Source organism: Equus przewalskii, chromosome 1 (genome assembly GCF_037783145.1).
Source record: "Equus przewalskii isolate Varuska chromosome 1, EquPr2, whole genome shotgun sequence".
Lineage (NCBI taxonomy): Eukaryota > Metazoa > Chordata > Mammalia > Perissodactyla > Equidae > Equus > Equus przewalskii.
In genome coordinates, this window is record NC_091831.1 from 156348325 (window position 1) to 156370488 (window position 22164).

General features: G+C 33.7%; 1 protein-coding gene across 1 annotated transcript; it reads right to left on the reverse strand.

The window, feature by feature from the left end:
- Nucleotides 1-8254: 8254 nt before the first annotated feature.
- LOC103561509 (olfactory receptor 4Q2-like) lies at nt 8255-9192 on the reverse strand. The gene is given in 2 exon segments (XM_008536159.1): nt 8255-8277; nt 8280-9192. Coding segments are annotated over 2 exon segments (936 nt in total).
- Nucleotides 9193-22164: the final 12972 nt, after the last annotated feature.

Genomic DNA, 22164 nt, shown 5'->3' on the forward strand with positions numbered 1-22164 from the left:
AACTTCCTAGCTTTCCTCATGCTATTGATTTCTAGTTTCATACCATTGTAGTAAGAAAAGACATGTGGTATGATTTCAGTCTTCTTAAATTTGCTAAGAAATTTTTTGTGGCTTCTCATATGATCTGTCATGGAGAACGTTTTGTATGCACTGGAGAAGAGCATATGTTCTGCTTCTTTGGGATGGATTGTTTTATATATGTCTGTTAGGTCCATTTGGTCTACATTATGGCTCAAGTCCAATATTTACTTGTTGATTTTCTGTCTGGAAGATCTATGTACTTTTGAAAGTAGGGAGTGAAGTGTTTTACTATTATTGTAGGGTTGTCTATTTCTCCCCTGAGATCCATTAGTATTTTCTTCACATATTTAGGCACTCTGATGCTGAGTGTGTATATATTTACAATTTTTATATCTTCTTTATGAATTAACCCTGTTATTATTATATATTGACCTCTTTTGTCTCTTGTTATAGCTTTGATTTAAAATATATTTTGTCTTATAATTATGTGTCCCTGATCTTTTTTGGTTTCCACTTGCAAAGAATGTCTTTTCCCATTTCTTCACTTTGAGGCTACAAGTGTCCTTAAAGCTGAAATGAATCACTTGTAGGCAGCATTTGGTTTAGTCCTCTTTTTTTTTCTTTTTTTTCGTCCCTCCAGCTACTGTGTCTTTGATTGGAGAATTTAATCAATCTACATTTAACGTAATTATTGATAGATAAGGATTTACTAATACCATCTTCTTGTTTGCTGTCTGTTTCTTAGTTCCCTTATTTTTTTTCTCTCTTCATTCTGTCATTTCTGAATTGATTATTTCCCATAGCGGTAAGAAACTTTCCTTCTTTTTCTACTATAGGTTTTTGCTTAGTGGTTTTCATGAGGCTTATATAAAGCATCTTATAGACATAGCATTCTATTTTATGCTGATTACAATTTAACCTTAATCACAACAAAATTCCACCCTCTTTCTTGCACCCAAGCATTTGGTGTTTTTTTTTTTTTTTTTGAGGAAGATTAGCCCTGAGTTAATATCTGCTGCCAATCCTCCTCTTTTTGCTGAGGAAGACTGGCCCTGAGCTAACATCTGTGCCCATCTTCCTCTAGTTTATAACACTTTGTGTTTTTGATGTAATATTTACCTCTTTTTTTGTTGTGCATTCAATGACAATTATTTTACCTATGGTTATTTTTAATGTTATTGTCCTTTAACCTTTATACTGGAGTTAAGTAGTTAATGCTCTACCCTTTTACCTCATTAGAGTGTTCTGAATTTGACAATGTACTTACTTTTACCAGTGTGCTGCATTTTTCATGTGTTTTTCATGTTACTAATTAGCCTCTTTTCATATCCGCTTGAAGAACTCTTTTCAGTCTTTCTTGTAGAGCAAGTCTAGTGGTGATGAATACCCTCAGCTTTTGCTTTTTCTTGCAAAGGGTTTATATCTCCATTTCTGAAAGACAGCTTTTCAGAATAAAGTACTCTAGATTGGCATTTTTTGAGCACTTTTACTATAGCATCCCACTCGTTTGTGACCTGTAATGTTTCTGCCGATGTAGTATCCGCTGATAGCCTTATGGGAGGTCCCTTGTAAAATTACAAGATTTTTTTTCCCTTGTAGCTTTCAAGAATTTCCATTCCTCTTTGATTTTTGATAGTTTTATTATAATGTGTCTTGGAAAGGATCTTTTTAAGTTGTTTTTATTTGGTGACCTATGAGCTTCATGAATTTAAACATCCAGATCTCCCCCCAGGTTTGGAAATTTCTCAGCCATTATTTCTTTAAATAAGCTTTCTGACTCATCCCTCTCTCTTCTCTTTCTGGAACTCCAATAATTTGCAAACATTATTTTGATGGTATCTGATAGATCACATAGAATTTCTTCTCTTTTTTTCATCCTTTTTTGTTTGTTCTCTGACTAGAAAATTTTTAAGTTCCAATCTTCTATCTCACAGATTCTTTCTTCTACCTCATCCATTCTGTTGTTTTTGTTCTCTTTTGAATTTTTTTAAATTTCATTCTTTGTGTTCCTCAGCTTCAGAATTTCTGTTTGGTTCTTTGATATCTTTGTTAAACTTCTCATTTTTTTCATGTATTATTTTCCTGACTGTTGAACTGTCTTTCTCTATATTCTTGTGTCTCACTGAGTTTCCTTTAAAAAGCCATTTTGAGTTCTTTATTGAATAAATTGTAGATTTTTATGACTTGGAGCTCTGTATCAGAAATGGGCCAGTTGGGGCAATTGGCAAGTGAGGTGTTCCCAGTAGCTCATGAGTGGGCTCCTTGGTAGAATGTGTGATGAAGTTAGTAAGATTTTCATCCCTTTATTGTCTTCTGAGAGTTCTATATGCTGCTCACCCAGCCTTTTCTCAATCCCCAGTCTGGTAGCTCACAATTAAGTATTCTGAATGATGCAAGAGAAAAGTGAGGACCTTGACAGCATCTCACACAGAAGGGGAAGATGGATGCTTATTCACATGCTCTCCCTTCCCCACACAGGAGAAATTGTGAACTGAAAAGATCTCTCTTGGCCCTAAGCTGTGCCACTTTGGAGAAGGATGACGTAGGTAAAGTCAAATTTTTCCTCTTATGCGTTCCAATGCATCCAAACTCATATTTTGTTTTTCTCCAATAGTATGCTGGAACTTCTCTGGTCACCTGGACTTCTACAAAGGCTCTCGCCCTGGGCAATTATTTAAGGCGGTGCTTTGTAGGGGCTCCTGGGCCATAGCCAAAAGAGGGTGAAGCCAGTTTATGGGCAGAGCATGATCCATAGCTGGAACTGAGGTCTGTCTCCTATTGCTCAATCCATGGTTAGGTAAGACTCTTCCTAGGTCCTTTGGCATATGGTATTAGATCTCATAGCTCCCTCTGAGGCACTTTTGTCCTTGGAGATTAGCCAAATTGATGTTGTTGGGGGGAGGGGTGGAATTGAGGATATTATGCAGCATGATGCTGATGTCATGCCTCAATGTATCTCTTTATATAGTTTTTTTAGCGCTCACTCTAGGTATTGCGTTATCTATATGTAACTTATCCCCATCAACTTTTGTCAAGATTTTACCATTTCAAATATAGGGGAGATATCTTATTACCCCCTCAGTCTTTTTGACTTCACATATTTTTAATATAACTATCTTACATATTTACATATATTGAGTACAACATTAAACAGTGCTATATTTTATGCTTTAACTGCCAAACACCATTTAGAAAACTGAAGAGACATAGTCTACTGTATTGACTCACAGTTTTACACTTTCCATTGTCCCTTCCTTCCTGATGTTCCAAGATTCTTTATTTTTATTTAAAAAAAAATTTCTATCTGTCTTCAAGTTCACTGATTCTTTCTGCTATCATCCTCTGTCTGCTTCTGTTTTTGGAGGAATATTAGCCCTGAGCTAACTGCTGCCAATCCTTCTCATTTTGCTGAGGAAGACTGGCCCTGAGCTAATATCCATGCCCGTCTTCCTCTACTTTATATGTGGGATGCCTACCACAGCATGGTGTGCCAAGTGGTGCCATGTCTGCACCCCGGATCTGAACCGGTGAACCCCAGGCCACTGAAGTGGAACGTGTGAACCTAACCACTGTGCCACCAGGCCAGCTCCCTCTGTCTGCTTTTGATTCTATCAATTGAGGCGTTTTACTTTTATTTTTTTTTTGGAGAGGGTTATGTTATTTTTCAGTTCTAAAACTTCCATTTTCTTATTTTATGTCTTCTATGTCTTTGCTGATACTTTATTTTGCATTTATTTCAAGCATGCTTCTAACTGACCGTTAAAGTAATTTTATGATAACTGCTTTAAAATCTTTGCCAGATAATTTTAATATCTGTTTCATCTCAAAGTTGGTCTTTGTTTGTTGTCTTTTCTCATTCAAGTCAAGATTTTCCTGGTTCTTTGTATAATGAGTGATTTTTTTAAGTGAAATCTAGACTTTTGAGTTTTGTGTTATGAGACTGAAAATTATTTGAATATATGGGGATTAGAACAAAACAATCTTTTGTTTTACCTGGTCTCATCTGATGCTGCATTCTTTGCCACATGGTGGAGGAAGTCCCGATTCCCCCGTGGCCTCTACTGATTCTTCAAGGGGTTCAGCAGGGTGCTTCACTACTGCTGGCCAAGGGAGGAATTAAAGCTCCCCTCTATGTTTCTGCTAACTTCACGCTGGCTAGGAGGGGAAGGGAACCTCCTTATTGCTCCCCACATGACCTCCGCTGACACCGTGGGAGGAGGTGATCTTTACTTCTGGAAAGTATTGAAAATCTTGGCTTTCAACCTAACCATTTTGGTACCACCTTGGCAGAGAAAGAGAAGGGTGCCTTATTGCCACTGGATGAGGGGGAATTACAGGTTTCCTACAGGTTCTCTAATGACACCAGTGGAGAGAGTATTATTACTGCTGGGGAGGTTTGAAATCTAAGCTCTTTACTGAGTTTTGCTGACAGGGATGGAGTTAGGCTGCAGTTTTATTGTGGTGTGTGGCTGGTATAGAGAAGTTATTGTCTAAAAGTTTTCTGTCTTGCTCAACTGTTCCTTTTCTTAACAATTGGCTAGAAGAGCTGGCTTTTCTTGAAGGTATTGTTGTCTGCATCTATTGGCGTTTATGGGTTGGTATCTGCTGCAACTCCCAGTCAGATTTATTTGAGGAAAAAGAAAGAAAAAGTCAAAAACAGGAATTACCTCTATTTCATTTTTTAAGTCTTGAAGTCTCTAGCTAATCTGTCGTCTCTCCACCTGTCAGAGTTTTCTTGTATTTGCTTTGAACATTACATCCAGAGTTTTTATCTTTACTTACTGGAAAGAATACAGATAAGCATATCTAATCCATCTTGCCCCAGATCTGGAAATCTACAGTAGATTTTAAAATATTGTTTTTATATCTAATGGTTATGCTAAACTAATTTATTAATTTGACTTTTTGTAGATTCTTTTGGAATTTCCATATATATATATATATATATATATTTACATGTGCCATCTGTGAATAATAAGTATTTAATTTCTTCCTTTTCAATTCTTATTAAATTTAGCTTATTTTTCTGACTTTATTACACCATCTGACCCTCCAGAACAATGTTGAATTAAACTGGTGATAACTGGCATTCTTATCTATTTCCCATTCTCAAGGTGACAGTTTTTAATGTTTCAATAGAGACCATAATATTTATTTTAGAGATTCATGTAGATACTCTCTATCAGATTAAGTATTACCTAGTATAAGATTCCATGGTGGCACAGCAGTTAAGTTCACATGTTCCGCTTCTTGGCAGCCTGGGGTTCGCTGATTCAAATCCCAGGTGCAGACATGGCACTGCTTGGCACGCTATGCTGTGGTAGGCATCCCACATGTAAGGTAGAGGAAGATAGGCATGAACGTTAGTTCAGGGCCCATCTTCCTCAGCAAAAAGAGGAGGACTGGCAGTAGTTAGCTCAGGGCTAATCTTCCCCCACCCAAAAAAAAGATTCCATTTTGTTCCTAGTTTACATTTTTTTAATGAATTGATGTTGAATTTTATCAAATGTTTTACTACATCTATCAATATGTAAACATGGTTAATTACAGAGATTGTATTTTGAATGCTAAACTAGCCTTGCATACCTGGAACAATACAAGTTGTCCTATGTTTTTTATATATCAGTAGATTCAGTTTACTAATTTTTGTAAGAGTTATTATATTCATGTTCATAGGTGAAATTAATTTTTTTACTATAACATCATGGTTGCATTTTGGAATTAAAGACATGCTGTTGTCATAAAAAGAATTAAAATTTCTTTTCTGTTGTTTATACACAAGAAGAGTTTGTACAAAATTGATCTTATTCCTTCCTTATATATTTGAAGAATTCACTAATGTGGATTGTCCTTGTGGGGATAATCTTAAGAATAGATTTAAGAAATCTTAGCCTACACAGGTTTTCTAAACTTTCTGCTTGCTGCCTTAAATAATTGTATTTTTGAGGAAATTTTATTCAAATTATTGAACTGATTGGTATAATTTAACTAGTTAATGCATTATAAGAAGATTCAAGAGCTAGTGTGAGATTCACCATATACCTTTTCTCCTACCCCAGTGATAATAGAAACCCATGTGGAGGTGAAGCCTCAGTGTGGATCCATTAATCATTAGAATAAACAAAGACCAACTGCTGATCTGCAACCTATATTAGTAGTGTAATATAAATAAAACATATGTATTTGCTGTGTAAAGAGAATGAAATTTCAGGGATTGTGATTTCATTATAAACTGACAAATACTGTGAAAATTGGTGACAATTTTTTTAAATCTGAGATTTCATATTTTTATTTTGTTTGAACAGAAGCGTTAGATATTTGACTTGAGATTTAAACGTATCAGTCATTACATATGTTGTCATAGATAAATTCCTTAACTTTGTCTTTTACTATTCTTATTACAAACCAGCCTTTCTTTTCTCATAGAGTTTAATTATATGTTGAAATAAAAGCAGCCTTGAAAAATGATAAGAGAAAAGCAATTTAAAATGACTAATACAGTTAGTAATTTCTAAGTGTTTGTTTGCAAACACAGAAGCAATCTTTTTGTAATGTGTGTTTTCTTGAGACTTTCTAGAGATCATTATTTATATTTCTATTTAGGTATGTATTCTCTTGTATCTTGTAGAATTTATGGTTATATCTGTATCTTTGTATTTTACATTTCCTAAGAATGCTAATTTTATCTTATGCACTTTTTATCTTCTCCTCCTACTCCAAAATTTGAATAGTTTTTAAAATTCCTAAGTATCATTTGTTCTATATATCAATGATTAGTAGGAAATGTCTATATTAATCTCTAGTGAGAAATCAACTGGATTATGTCTTTATGATTAGTGGACTCAATTCTGCTGAATATGACCCTCAATTACCTCCTCTGTTGGTAATACTGTTATTAAAGACCTGACTGAGAATCCACATCAAATTCTGATTCCATAATCAATTCTTTATAGATGAAGTCACATGATTCATAGTTGTTTGTATTATAAACAGGATGTTTTCATTATCTGCTTAGTATTGAGATATCTATGTGACTTCACTGACAATAGTGGTGGTATATCCATAAGTATTTTGATGTCTGTTATAAGAGCTATAAAAATTTTTGACCAATTCTTGCTTCTGTAGCATGTCACAAAGCATGTATTACATCTCCATGGGAAATTTATGTTATCCTTCCAAGTATGGGAATAGAAAATAGCTCTGAAATATCTCTTCCCTGATCATTACTACATCAATCATATTGATAAAGATGAAAATGTCATGATTCATTTCTGTACACTTTCTAGCATCCTCCAGAAACTAGTTATGATAGATCATACACTTTTTCTATTAAGGCAAATCAACCAGTTTAGAATTTCACCATCTGCATCTTTCCATCATTGAAAAAAATCAACTTTAATGAATAAATAATAGTGAAGTACTGTTATGAGCCAGGCATCAAACTATACACATTCACATCTACTGTCATTTTTATCCCTCACAAGAGAACTGGGAGTTAGGCATCATTCTGTGCATGCTACAGATAAGGAAATTAGGGCTCCAATAAGTTAAGTGACTTGTCTGGATTCGCTTGGCTTGTAATTCAAACAGGGGTATTTAAACTCACATTATTAGGCAATTACTCTCTTAATTACACTACTAGATGGTAGGTAGTAGTGTGGTGAAGTGATGAAGCTGAGTAATATATCACGTTAGTTTGGTGGTACACAGTCATATAAATCTGATTTGCTCTAATTCATCTAACTGATGTCCCTTTAAATATTTTGCGAGAGTAAGAAACATATATAAATTTCTTCTTCAATTCATTGAAGACATCTAGTTAGAATAAGTTAAAACTTAGAAGAAAATAAAACCTGTGGCAAGGTGGAGAAGACAGTGGTGAGAGTTTGGAAAGGTTGGTTTGTATCAGTATGTAATAGCAAATTGAATAGAAAGAATGAGTGAAATAAAAATTGATCAAATAAATGGATAGAATGGAAGAATACAAACTGATGGAAAACCAGAGGTTAGATTTGCTTCAGAGAAGAAAAGGAAGCAGAAGACAGAACAATTCAGTATGAAAGGAGTTTAATTCAATTATAAAGCCAAAAATGTAATTATAAAGCCATAAATAAGAGTATTACAATTTAATAAGAGAAAACCTAACCACTAGGCTACCACCTCCTAACTCATTAGTGAAAAAGAAATGATTTTAACCTCATATTCTCTGCTCTCGTAAACTCACTTCAACATCTTATGTCTCCTGCTTTTTCCAAGTCCACTCCTATCCCACAGCTTCTGCATGGCTGTCTTGACCTCTTTGTTCCTCAGTGTGTAGATGAGAGGATTCAGCATGGGGGTGATAACATTGTAAAGTACAGACACCATCTTGTCCACAGAAAAAGTGGAGAAAGGACGAGCATAGATGAAAATACAAGGTCCAAAAAAGAGTGTTACCACCATGAGGTGGGAGCCACAGGTAGAGAGTGCCTTTCGCCTTCCCTCTTTGGAGCGAATCTTGACCAGGATAGTGGTGTAGGAAGAAAGCAGCACCACAAAGGAGCTGGTAGAGATCAACCCACTGTTAGATACTATTAGCAATTCAATGATAAATATGTCTGCACAGGCAAGCTTGATCACAGGGGGAATGTCACAAAAGAAGTTGTCCACCTGGTTTGGCCCACAAAAGGGCAGACGGATAGTTAAAATTGTCTGGACAATAGAGTGCACAAATCCTCCCATCCAGGAGGCAGCTACCAAAACACGGCATAATCCTCTACTCATGATAGTAGTATAGTGCAGGGGGCGACAAATTGCAACACAGCGATCATATGCCATCACTGTGAGCAGGAACATCTCAGCCGCCCCTACAAAATGGAGGAAGAAGAGCTGCACGATACATTGGTCATAGGGAATGAGCTTTACGTTAGCAAGAAAGTCAGCCAGAAGCTTAGGGGTAGTTACTGTTGAATAGCATAGGTCCAAGAAAGAGAGATTGCCAAGAAGGAAATACATGGGTGATGAATTCAGATAGTTATCAGAAGCCACTGTGGCCATGATGAGGACATTCCCTACCCAAGTAGACATATAAAAGAAAAGAAATAGTACAAATAGCCCTGCCTCGATAGATGGTGTCTGTGAGAAGCCTGCCAGGACAAATTCTCTCACCACTTCTGTTTGGTTTTTATCCATTTGACCTGGCTCCACCTACATGAAAGAAATTAAATAATGGGCGTTAGTAACATTAAAAATGGATGAGATATTTCTCAGAATATGTAAGAATCTTCTCATTTTAAAAGATTTTTCTTTAGGATACATTCTGATTGATTAGCTGGAAGAAATTATTTTATCCTTAGCTGATATGAATACACATTTAGCAACAAGTTCCAACTTTGAGACAATGAAGTAGCCAAGGTCTTGTGGAGCATAAAGTCACCTGGTCCCAGGCCTTTAACTTCAACTTGATGCATCTCTCTCTTCTATTAGTCAGTATTTTCCTTCTCCTTTTTTACATTAAGTCTTAAGACATATGTTACATTTCCCTGAGAAAATATATGTTTATACATACATCTATATATATGTTTTTAGAATATTAATATCTCAGGGAAATGTAACATATGTCTCAGAGAAATATTTATATTTATATATATATAAATAGATATATATAAATAGATATATAAAAACATACATACGTAAGTATATATATACACTATATATATATATATGAATCTTTAGGAGAAAAATAAAACTTGAAGGTAAAATTTAAGATTCCAGTGAGCAGGCATTAGGGTCTATGAAGGTTTTATTTGGGATAGGAAATCACACATATAGATGGATAGTCCGCTATAATAAGCTTGTGCCCTTTTCTATAAAGATAACACTTATGGGGCTCTAATCCTGTACAAATGGTTGGAGGAAGGGTCACATTCCACTTTGGGCTTATTGCTAGTTCACTGACCCTTACTTAGGTTTCCTGAATGCCTGTCCACCTTATTATTGTCTATAATACATTTCTCATCTAAACTCATAGCTAAGGACATTTGGACACAGGTTATGCTTTTAATGATTTAAATATAATGACAAAATTGTCATTCATACATTTAGGTGATTCCTGCTTTTTGACTACCCTATCAAATTGGGCAAAAATAAATTATTTCTCTCAGATAAAAGAATTAACAATACAGGGAGTATGTGTATGTTTGTGTATTTTATCCATTCATATGAGCAATGGCTGGAAGGTGCTGCTGCATGAGACGAAATGGGTGATAGTCCATTGAGGACTGTGGGGCTCATGATAGCTGCTATTGACTCAAATTCCACAGTTCTACCACACAAAGAGCTATATTTTGAGGAATTAAGACATAATAATTTAAAGTTTAGATATTGGTGAATTTTCTTTATTTTATCACAGTTTATGCCTCCTCTAAATCTGTGAACTGAATATCTTCCTCTAAGCAATATAGTAAGAATAAAAGTTTTGAAAAGGAAAATTAACTTTAAACTAAATAAAAGTTAGTTTAAATAAAACAATAAATTTTGCATATTTATTAATTAAGGCAATTATATAAGTAGAAATCTTAATTATATGCTCTCTAACAATTGAAAATATCAAGAAACAAGATGAAGAGAAACCCCAAAATTTAAATATTATTTTGTTAAAATGATGTTTGCAAAAGATTCATTAACCTGAGGAAATGATTAAATAATAAAGGGAAGAAAGACACAAACGTATATTCAAAATGTAAAATCTATAAACATAGAAAAGTCAAACCATATAAGCAACAAAAGGAAAAGATAAAATATTTATGTGTTGACTTTGACTATTGGGATGTTCTTTTTACTGATGTGATAGGTTCTAATTTTCTACAATGAACTCAATTATATTTATACTAAATATATAAATTTGCTATGTATTTATATGGCTATACACATCTACACTCATATGACTTACTATTTTATTTTTATATGAGAAAATGAAACATTTGGAATTCGTTATCTCCCGGCAATTTGGTTACGACTTACAGTTACTAAACTTTGGGTAAGAATTTCCTTTAATTATAATCCATGTAATATTTTTTAGAGTAATAGTTGTTGTCTAGGTATAACATCAAACGACCTCATATTTGTTAAAAACAAGTTCTTAACAATGGATTTCTTTTGCAAGAAATATTTCAGTATTTATTTAATTTTTCATGTTTTAAATTTCCTTCTGGTTACAAAAATGGTGAATGCTTATTACTGAAATATGGAAACATGAAAAAAATAATCATCCTCAGAGTACCAAGAGGCAAATACTATTAACTTTAACTAGTCGTATACTCTTAAACCTTTTTAAAATGCATTGGTTGATTTATATAGTAGATATAATATTATATATGTAGTAGGATATACTACTGTAAAATACCACAATTACTGTTAAGTACTGACGTGCACGTGAGTTAAGATGACAGGAGCATATGAACGTCTTTCAGTATACTAGGCTTTAAGTCAAATTACATGCCTTCTGTCTGTAAAGTATGGATACTTAAGTCCTGCAGTCACAGGTGCCTGGCGTGCTGACGCAGAATCCACACTACGCACTATAGAGCCAAGAAGATAAATAAATTAGATGGAACCCCCTTGGTACACTGGCCATCATTAGGAAATTTTGATGTTTAGAGATTTAGGGATTTAGTTACTCATAGTCGAATCACAAAGGGAATCATTAAAAAATTTTAATCAAAACTTTTTGCCAGAAAATATGGAACACAGAAATATGTGTCATGGTGGTAGCAGGATGTGAGCGTAAAAACAATGGAAAGGCAAAAGAAAAAAAGAAAAAAGATAAGATTGTTGCAATAACGTCAGCTGATTATACTGAGAGCTGAGTGTTCCCAGAACGGGGGTTGATGGGAAGGATAATGAAAGATTAAGGAAAGTGCGGTTGCAGGTGCCTCGCCAAAAACAGTATAGCTTTGCTTGCACTGCTTTCTTCATATGGAGTGCCTTCTCTAATTGGAATTTTTCACTTTAGATTTTATCTTATTTTATTTTTTGAGATTATAGAAAAATGTAAAGTAAGAATAACAGTCTCCCCTTTCTTCCAGTGCCACCTCTGTGTCATGGGTGGGGGGGGGGGCTGGAGAGAGAAAGAGAGAGAGGGAAGAAAGAGAGAAAGAAAGAGAGAGAGAAGAAAGAAGAGAGAAAAGGGGAAAGAGAGATTCATGGATATATTTCCATGTACTGTATGAAGCTCTAGTTCTTTTTTTAATTGATACATATTTTAAAAACTTGGGTAGGCTATAATGAAATAAGTACTGTATTTATGCGCATGTAAATCGTCTGTTTTATCACTATTATAAATAGCACCGCAATGAACAACACTGAATTTTGTTCACACTTCCTTAGACATTTATTGATTATTTGTAGGGCATAGAGGCCTGAAAGTGAAATTTCTGACACAAATATTGACGGATATTTTTCTCCCAAAAAAGCTGTACTAATTTACACTCCCATGAACAATATACATATTATTCTCACGCTCTTTCCAACACTGGATAATGGCAGCCTTTATTGTCATTTCATTTTAATTTTGCAAATATAATGAGTAAAAATGATAGCCTGTTAACTTAATTTGCATTTTCCTCATCAGTAGCGTGAATGTACTTTTTTTCAGGCTTTTACTAGTTACATATTTTTTCTCCTGAAAATTTCAAGATTATTGTGGCAACTTTGCTAAACTCACTTAACATAGTTATTGCATTGAATCTGTAGGCCAAGTGGGACAACATGGACATCTTAAGAATACTGTCTTCCAATCTTTGAACACAGGATTTCTTTCCATTTATCTGTGTCTTTAATTTTTTCGTCAATATTTTATAGTTGTTGGTGTACAAGCGTTTCACCTCCTTGGTTAGATACGTTCCTAAATATTTTATTCTTTTTGAAGCTATTGTAACCAAAATAGATTTCTTAATTTCCTTTTTCTACTGTTCATTGCTAGTGTAGAAGATTGCAACTGATTTTTGTGTGTTGATTTTTTATTCTGCAAGTTTGCTGAGTTTATTAGTATTAACAGTTCTTTTGGTGGAGCCTTTAGGGTTTTGTACATAAAAGATCATATTGTCTACAAAGAGATAATTTTAATTCTTCCTTTCCTATTTGGGTAGTTTTTATCTGTTTTTCTTGCATAATTGCTCTGGCTAGGACTTCTAATATTGTGTTGAGTAGAAGTGGTGAGAGTGGGCATTCTTGCCTTACTCCTGATCTAAAAGAAAAACTTTCAGTCTTTCATTATTGAGTGTAATGTCAGCTGTGAGCTTTATTACACTGAGGTAATTTACTTCTATTCCTAGGTTTTTGAGTGTGTTTCTCACGAAAGGTGGTATTATTTTGCCAAAAGCTTTTTCAGCATCAATTGAAAGAATCATTTTTTTTTGTTGTTCTTCACTCTGTGAATATGGTATCTTACATTGATTGGTTTTCATATATTAAAGCACCCTTGTATTTCAGGAATAAATTCCATCTGGTCATGGTATATAGTTCTTTTAATGTGCTGTTGAATTCAATTTGATAGCATTTTGTTGAGATTTTTGCTTCACTATCTATCAAAGATATAGGTCTGTAATTTTCTTATAGTGTTTTTGTTGGGCTTTACTGTCAAGGTAATATGGGCATCACAAACTGAGCTTGGAAGTGCTCCTTCCTCTTCGACTTGTGAGAAGTGCTTCAGAAGGATTCATGCTAATTATTTAAATGTTTGGGATAATTGTCCACCGAATCCATCTGGACCTGGGCTTTTCTTTGTTGTGAGGTTTTTGATTAGTGATTCAATCTCCTTGCTCATTATTGGACTGTTCATGTTTTCTATTTTCATGATTAGGTCTTAGCAGATTGTGTGTTTTTAGGATTTAATCCATTTCTTCTAGGTTATCCAACTTGTTGGTATGCAATTGTTCAGAGTATTCTCTAATGATGCTTTTATCTTGGTGGCATTGGTAGTAATGTTCCCCCTTTGACATTTGATTTTAGTTATTTGAGGATTTTCTCTTTTTTCTTAATTAATCTAGCTAAGGATTTGTCAAATTTGTTGATCTTTTCAAAAGCCAACTCTCAACTTCACTGACTTTTTTCCCTTGTTTTTCTACTTTTTATTTAGTTTCTATCTGGTCTATTCTTTATTATTTCCTCCCTTTGGCTACCTTTGGGTTTAATTGTTCTTTTTCTAGTTTATTGGGGTGTAAAGATAAGTTTCTAATTAGAGATCCTTCTTTGTTAATGCAAGTATTACAGGCACACATATCCCTCTTAGCACTGCTTTCACTGCATCCATAAATTTTAGTATATTGTGTTTTCATTTTTATTTCTCTCAAACTATTTGCTAATTCACCTTGTAACTTCTTCTTTACCCATTGGTTGTTTAAGAGTATGTTGTTTAATTCCCACATATTTGTGGATTTTCCAATTTTCCTTGTGCCATTGATTTCTAATTTCATTTAGTTATAATTAGAAAAGATACTTTGTATGATTTCAACCTCCTTCTATCTGTTAAGACTTGTTTTGTGGCCTAATATGTGGTCTTTCCTGGCGAATTTTCCATGTGCACTTGAGGTAAAATGTATAATTAGGTGTTGTTAGGTGGAGTGTTCTGCATATGTCTGTTAGATCCAACTGACCTATAGTGTTATTTTCTTACTGATCTTCTGTCTTGCTGCTCTATGCATTGTTGAAAGTTGAGTACTGAAGTCTTCTACTATTACTGTGTTATTGTCTATTTATCCCTTCAATTCTTTCAAAGTGTTTCATATATTTAGAAACTTTGAAGTCTGTTGAATAAATGTTTATAATTGTTATATCTTCTTGGTGAATCAACTCTTTTATAGCTATATAATGTTCTTTTTTGTCTCTTGCAACAGTGTTTGATTTAAAGTCTATTCTGTCTGATATTATTATGGCCACTCCTGCTCTCTTTTGGCTGATGTAGGCATGGAATATCTTCTTCTGTTCTTTCACTTTCACCCTATGTGTGTCTTTAGATCTAAAGAAAATCTGTTATAGAAAGAATGTACTTGGAACCTACTTTTTTAATCCATTCAGCCAATCCATTTCTGGATTGAAGAAATTAATCAATTTACATTTAGAGTAATTACCGATAGGGAAGACTTTACTATTGCCATTATGTTCATTGTTTTCCGTATGTCTTGAAGCATTTTTGTCCCTCCTTTCCTCTCTTACTGTCTTCATTTATCTTTTGTTAAATTTTTTGTAGGTAAAATACTCTGTATTTAGATCCAGATGGTTGCCAACATTTTTTCCATTATATATTTATTTTTTTAAATATTTTTTTCCTCCCCAAAATCCCAGTTGTTTATCCTAACTGTAAATCATTCTTGTTCTGTATGGCTGCTGCCACAACACGGCAACTGACAGACAGGTGGTGTGGTTCTGCCACCAGAAAGTGAACCCGGGCCACAGAAGTGGTGAGCGCCAAACTTTAACCACAAGGCCATCAGGGCTGGCTGAAGAATATTTTTGGATGACTCTATTTAGGATGAACCATTCATTGCCTTTTCCTGATGTTGCCTTTCACAAGTTAGGAGATAATGGCTGATGACACCCAGGTACTGTTGAAATTACAGAAATAGTTAGATTTGCCTCTGCCAACTGTCGCAAGAGTACCAGTATCTCATATTCTCAGCCAGAATTTCTCTCATCCTGGACTCATAAACAAACACTTCCCAATTTCCCCTCTCTCCAGCTCCTGGGAACCACTAATCTACTTTCTATTTCTATGAGTTTGCCTAATCTGGGCATTTCGTTGAAGTGGAATCTTACAATATGTGGCCTTTTGTGACTGGCTTCTTTCACTTAGCGTATTGTTTACAAGGTTGATTTATATTGTAGCATGTGTCAGTACTTTGTTCCTTTTAATGGCTGAATAACATTCCTCTGTATGCATATATCACATTTGGTTATCTATTCAATAGTTGATGGATATTTGAGTTGTTTTCATTATTGGTCTATTATGAGTTATGCATTAACAAGCTTTTGTGTGAACATATGTCTTCCCTCTCCTAGGGTATATCCCTGGTAATAGAATTGCTAGGTCACATGTTAACTTTATATTTAACATTTCGAGAAACTTTCAGACTCTTTTGCAAAGTGGCTGCACCATTTTGCTATCATACCAGAATAGTATGGAGTGTATGGGGTTTTCAATTTCTCTGTGTCCTCACCAACACTTGCTGCTTTCTGGATTTTTTTGTTGTTGTTTTTTTACTTTAGACATCCTTGTAGATACTAAATGGTATCTTATTGTGGTTTTCATGTTCATTTCCTCTGATGTTGATTATCTTTTAATGTGCTTAGTGGCCATTTGTATGTCTTCATTGGAGAAATATATATTCTTATCTTTGAGCATTTTTAATTAGTTTAGTCAGCTTTTTATTGTTCAGTTGTAGAAGGTTTTTATATATTCTGGATATAAATCCTTTATCAGATATATAATTTGCAAATATTTTCTCTCAATCTATGGTCTGCCTTTTTTCTTTCTTGACTGTGTTCTCTGAAGTTTTGAAGTTTTTGATAAAGTCCAGTTTATCCACTTTTCTCTTTGTCACTTATATTTGTGTCATATCTAAGAGACCATTGCCTAATCCAAGATTACAAAAATTACTTCCATGTTTGTTTATATTTTTATTATTTGATGTAGATGATTTTTTCAAACTTTGTATTCATTTGGTTCTTTTAAGAAGAATTTGTGAAGACAGGAATCAATGCAAGCTCCAAATTGCTACTTTGAACTAAAGCTTGCAAGCACTTTACGGCATAGTCAAACGTGTCGCAAGTTTATAGGATCGTATGAGTCACTGCATGTCATTTATTTCTTGTTTTGCGGTCTTGATATTCCTAAATAGATTGTCGCATATCACACATTTTCAAGAGGAATCTGTTTGATTGTGTCCCAGAGACTGTCAAATCTTGATCTAATCTTTTTAAAATAAATTATTCATAATTTATGTTCATGTAATACCTCTTAGAGACATTTAAGGCATTGATTTAGAGGAGGGGTAAAGGATGAGAAATAAATTATTGATAAAAGAAAACAAAAAAATAGGCAAGTTGTGGAATATAGAGTAAAAGGAAGGATGGAATTAAAGAAATTATTATGACAATTATAATAATATACAGTCATAAATTTCTTTTCTTTAAATACATTATAAAGACAAAAAAGGTGTGTAGAAAAAAATTTAGTGTGTCAAAAGTATTGGTATCTTCAAAACTTTCGTTCACTGTTTTTTTTTTTGCTTCTGTTTCTACATGATGGATAATTTTCACATTGTCAGTTATAACTGGGTGAACACCATTTTATTGAATTGGCAAAGACTCATTATTTTCTTCATGGTGCTCATAATTATCTTGCTAAGTTTATTTCTAGGTGATTTTGAAATTGTGTTGCCGTCAAAAATGAAATAGTTTCCCCAGAATAGTTTACAAGTTATTACACCCATAAAAGGAAGATTGCATTTCCTGTGTATTTTCTAACTAGCTAAATTAATGTTTTAATTGATTCTCTTCTTCTGGGTAGACAATCATTTCTTCAGCCAATTTTCAGTACTGAAAATTTCTCTCTTCCTTTCTAATATTTATACTTTTATATTATTATAATGTCTCAATTCATTGATGTGGATACATACAGTGACCTAATTGTATTAATTGACTTTTCCAAAATTATGTTTTCAAAAACAAATTACCTGTAAATATCAATGACTTCAGCAATTTTTTTTTCTTACTCATGGTATGTGTTGCCCATTGGTTGGCTCTACATATCTTCTTCATTCTTGGGTCCAGATAAGAAAAAAAAAATCACTTTCTTTTTTTATTGCACAAGAAAAAGAACCACGATGCACTGCATAATGGTTCTTAAAGGTTTTCTTCAGAGGCAGCATATTTAAATTTGCCTTATACTTCATTGGGCAAACCAAGTCACATTGCCTAGTCTAACATCTGTGAAACACGGAGGTATAATCTTTTTATACAAAGGGCAATGAATCACTTGGGGCTGTAACTCTCCTTACTATGTGGTCATATCTTTTGTCCTGGATTTTAACTGGAATGCTTTTTGTGTTTTACTGTGAAAGTATGGTTTTGCCAATTGTTTCTGATAAACAGATTCTTTGCTAGATTTTACTTCTGGTTTATTTATCAAGATTGGATGTTCAATTTTATCTATTGCTGTTTCTACACTTATAAAGGTGTTTCTATGTTTTTTTCCATTAATTAATGTAATAATTTATATTCTTGTATTATATTCACATGTGATACAATGTTGGATACCTCTTAAATTAAAGGAATAAATCTTACTTGATAATATTTCATTGTTGGAAATATTCTGCATTAGAATATGGGTTAATATTATATTCAGAATATTTGTAATGCTGAATATCATACCTAAGGGCTCAACAAACTGGAGATCAGTACATAAATTTGTGTCTATTCAGAAAATGCTAATGTTATAGTATGGAGTCTTTAAAATATCAAAGTGGTTAACATATGGGAGGTTTTCATAAATATCTTTCCTATGTTAAGAAATTTTACTCATAGCTAGAGGATGCATCTCTCAGTTTGGTGGTGGTGGTGAGCTGTGGTGGGACAAACAAGTTGGAGAGAAGATGATGAACAGTTTTTAACGTGGTTAAGTACATGGGCTCCAGAGACAAAAGTCCAGAGACTTTTCTCCAAGCTTGGAACCAAGTCTCGTTGCCTGAGCTACAGCTTTCCCTTTATCACCAGGAGATTATTTCTGATCATAGTTTAAAAAAAGTAAGCTTATTCTTGCCAAAATCATTTTTATTTGTTTCAATTTCCCTCATTATTCTAAATGTAAAATCCCTGAATTAGAATAGGAAATGTGTAAGAAGCTGAGACAAACTCCAGCATGGTGAGTAAAGAACAGAATGAGAAACTGGGTTCAGTAGGACAACGTTATAAATTCCCTCTCTAGAGAGCTACTCTCCAAAGACACTCCTTAAGAGGTAAAGGGGTTCATTTGAATTGTTCATTTGATTCTATCTAGATCATGAAACTGTTATTCTTTTTGCAACTGTCAAGTCACCTTCACAGTATATATAAGAAAGAGAGCTAGAGAGGGCAAGTCCAAAGAATGTCCTCGACTCATTTCTTAATCTTGTAATGTTCTTACTCCAAAAAGTTTCCTCAGCAGTTCATATGAATTCCCACAATAATGCATGGAACATTATTATATTTGCTTTTTCTGAGATATGAGACTAGAGTTTGCACTCTGACGTGGAAGATGACATTCAGCCAAACAGATTTCTGTGATGCGCACTCTGTTTCTTCAGGTAAAGTAAAGCTCACATGACTCCAAACTCCCCTATTTCCTCATTTCACCTTTCTCTAGTTTTATATTCTGCAACTTAATATGAGAATTATGAAAGTATTCCTTCTCTGGGATCAAAGCCAACATTTTTTGCTGAGAGCTTATAAAAAAATTTACTTTAAAAATTTACTCTTAAAGAGGCTTACCAGCTCCCCCTTTGTATTCTGACTATATATGACGAGGTTCAAACGCTGCATCAGAGAAAATTCCAGAAAATGAATGTGCATACATCTTCCTTCAATGAGACTTCAAGTGATATATTGCCTATCCCTGTTATATTTACTTCTAGAAGCTAGGAGACAAGGGCGTTTTACTCATAGTTTGACTGCAAAATTTGAGGAACAGTCTCTGTGAGCATAACTGACTTTGACATATCTTTATAAATGATACATATTTGACTTTAATAACTATCAAACTATTTTATATCAAGTGTAATCTTAAGGAAGAACAACATCACATAGATTAGGAATTGAGTGTGTTGTGAGGGATGATGCTCGATCGATATGAAGGATAATATTATTAGTAGAGTTTGTTTCCTTAAGTTTCTTGGTAAAATACAGCAGATTGTCAGCACCCCTCTTGCAGGCAGAGATTAACATTAACCCACTTTTCTAACATATTGTTTGTCTTTTACTTATTGATTTTCAGCACTCCTTTTGATATCTGGATGTTACTTTTTATTTGGAATTACTTTGGCATTTCTTTTACTATTATTATATGGTGTCTTGTTTTTCCGAAGTTTTTTTTTTAATACAACTAAAAATATGTTAATCTCTATAGATTTGGTTTTACTATGCCCTGTTTAACAAAGTTTTCCATTTTGTAATGCTAATATTCTCCTGTATAAATTTCCATTTATTTTATATTTTAAAGTTTTGCTTTTCACAATTCAGTTTTTAATTCAATCTGGGAAATATCTTTGTATATGTCAAAGATGAGGGTTACTTATATGAGTAGCTTTAAAAAATTTACTTCATTTTAGAAAGATATAAGTATTATACACAGCAGTTTTTCAAACTGAAAATATTTATACTCATAAAATAGATTCAATATAATTAATAAAATATCGATTTTACTTTCATATGTAATCAGTTACTGTGGAGAAACAGGATAAGAAGTGAAGAGGTAGATAGAGATTTGTGGGAGGAGGAGAGAGAAAAAACTCAGTTGGATAGAAGGAAACTGGACACCAGGAAAATACCATATGAAACCTGGAGAAGATATGCTACAGTTGAATAAATTATAGACATGTCAAGAATTACAAAAGTGTTTGCACACACAGACACACAGACACACACAGAAACCAAATGAAACAGAGAAATATGTAGACACTAAGATATTTAGAGACATATCGACAAACGTATGGGAATTATTAGAATGAATGAAAACATATGAAGTGAGAAAATCCAGTCAATGGAAAAGCAAGAGAGAATTGTTGAGGGCTTGTAGGGGCTGAGATTGAGTAACACTGTCAGTCATTCAATCTAGGGCATCAGTCTGGGTAATTGTTTGTGTTTAGTTTGGAATTCTCATGAATTGACTGGCTTAAAAAAAATTCTTCCTTAGTATAAATCCATTGCTTTTCAAATGTCAAAGCTTATTTTTTAAAATAACTTTTTTTTTAAAAAAAAGACATATTTTCATGAATTTAAAGGGTTTGAATATATTTGAACTCCTGATTAAGATTTTAGGCCTACGGGCCAATTTCTTTCTTTTTTTTTTTTTTCTTTCTTTTCTCTTCATTTCCAAGTTGATTGTCCTATTTTATGGTATATTTTTTCAAACTTTATTGAAGTATGATTGACAAATAAAAATTAGATACATTTAAGAGTACAATGAGGGGCCAGCCTTGTCACACAGTGGTTAAGTTCACATGTTCTACCTTGGTGGCCCGGGGTTCCCTGGTTTGGATCCCGGGTGCAGACACAGCACCACTCGGCTAAACCATGCTGTAGTAGGCATCCCACATATAAAGTAGAGGAAGATGGGCACGGATGTTAGCTCAGGGCCAGTCTTCTTCAGAAAAAAAAAGAAAAAAAAAGAGTACAATGAGATGATTTGATAAACTTATACAGTGTAAAATGATTACCAAAATCAAACTAATTAATAAATCTATCACCTTATGTAGTTATTCTTTTTTTTCTTTGTTTCAGTTATAAGATTAATAAATTCTGGAGATCTAATGTACAATGTGGTGCCAATAGTTAATGTATTGTACACTTGAAATTTGCTGAGTGTTCTCACAACAATTTGTTTAAAATTTAGCCTGTCTACGCTATGTAATGCCAAACCAAACCAAAACAAAAAAATATTATATCTTCACATTATAGAGTCATTTATTTTTGCAAATAAAAGCTTCACCATTCTATAATGCGTGAATGTTGAATTTAAAGTTGACGTGTTTTTATTTCCTAAAGGCTATTTTTTTCCAAAGTCAAACTACTATTTTCATATGTAATCTTAATGATGACAATGTTTAGAGAAAATAGCAACAATACAATATACCAATGGAAAAATGCACACAAGGCAAGCACTACATAATGCTCTGATCCAAACTATAGTTTGCCCTGCATGGTTTGGAAAAGGATTTAATTATTTTACAGAAGGCGAGATTTATCTAGAACAGTGGGTCTCAAACTTGTTGATTTGGGAGCTCTTTATAATCCTAAAACTCGTCAAAGACCCCCAAAGAGCTTTTGTTTATGTAAGTTATAATTATTCATGTTTACCATTTAGAAATGAAAACAGGAAAAATAATGTTTAAATAAAACTTCATTTTAAAGTAG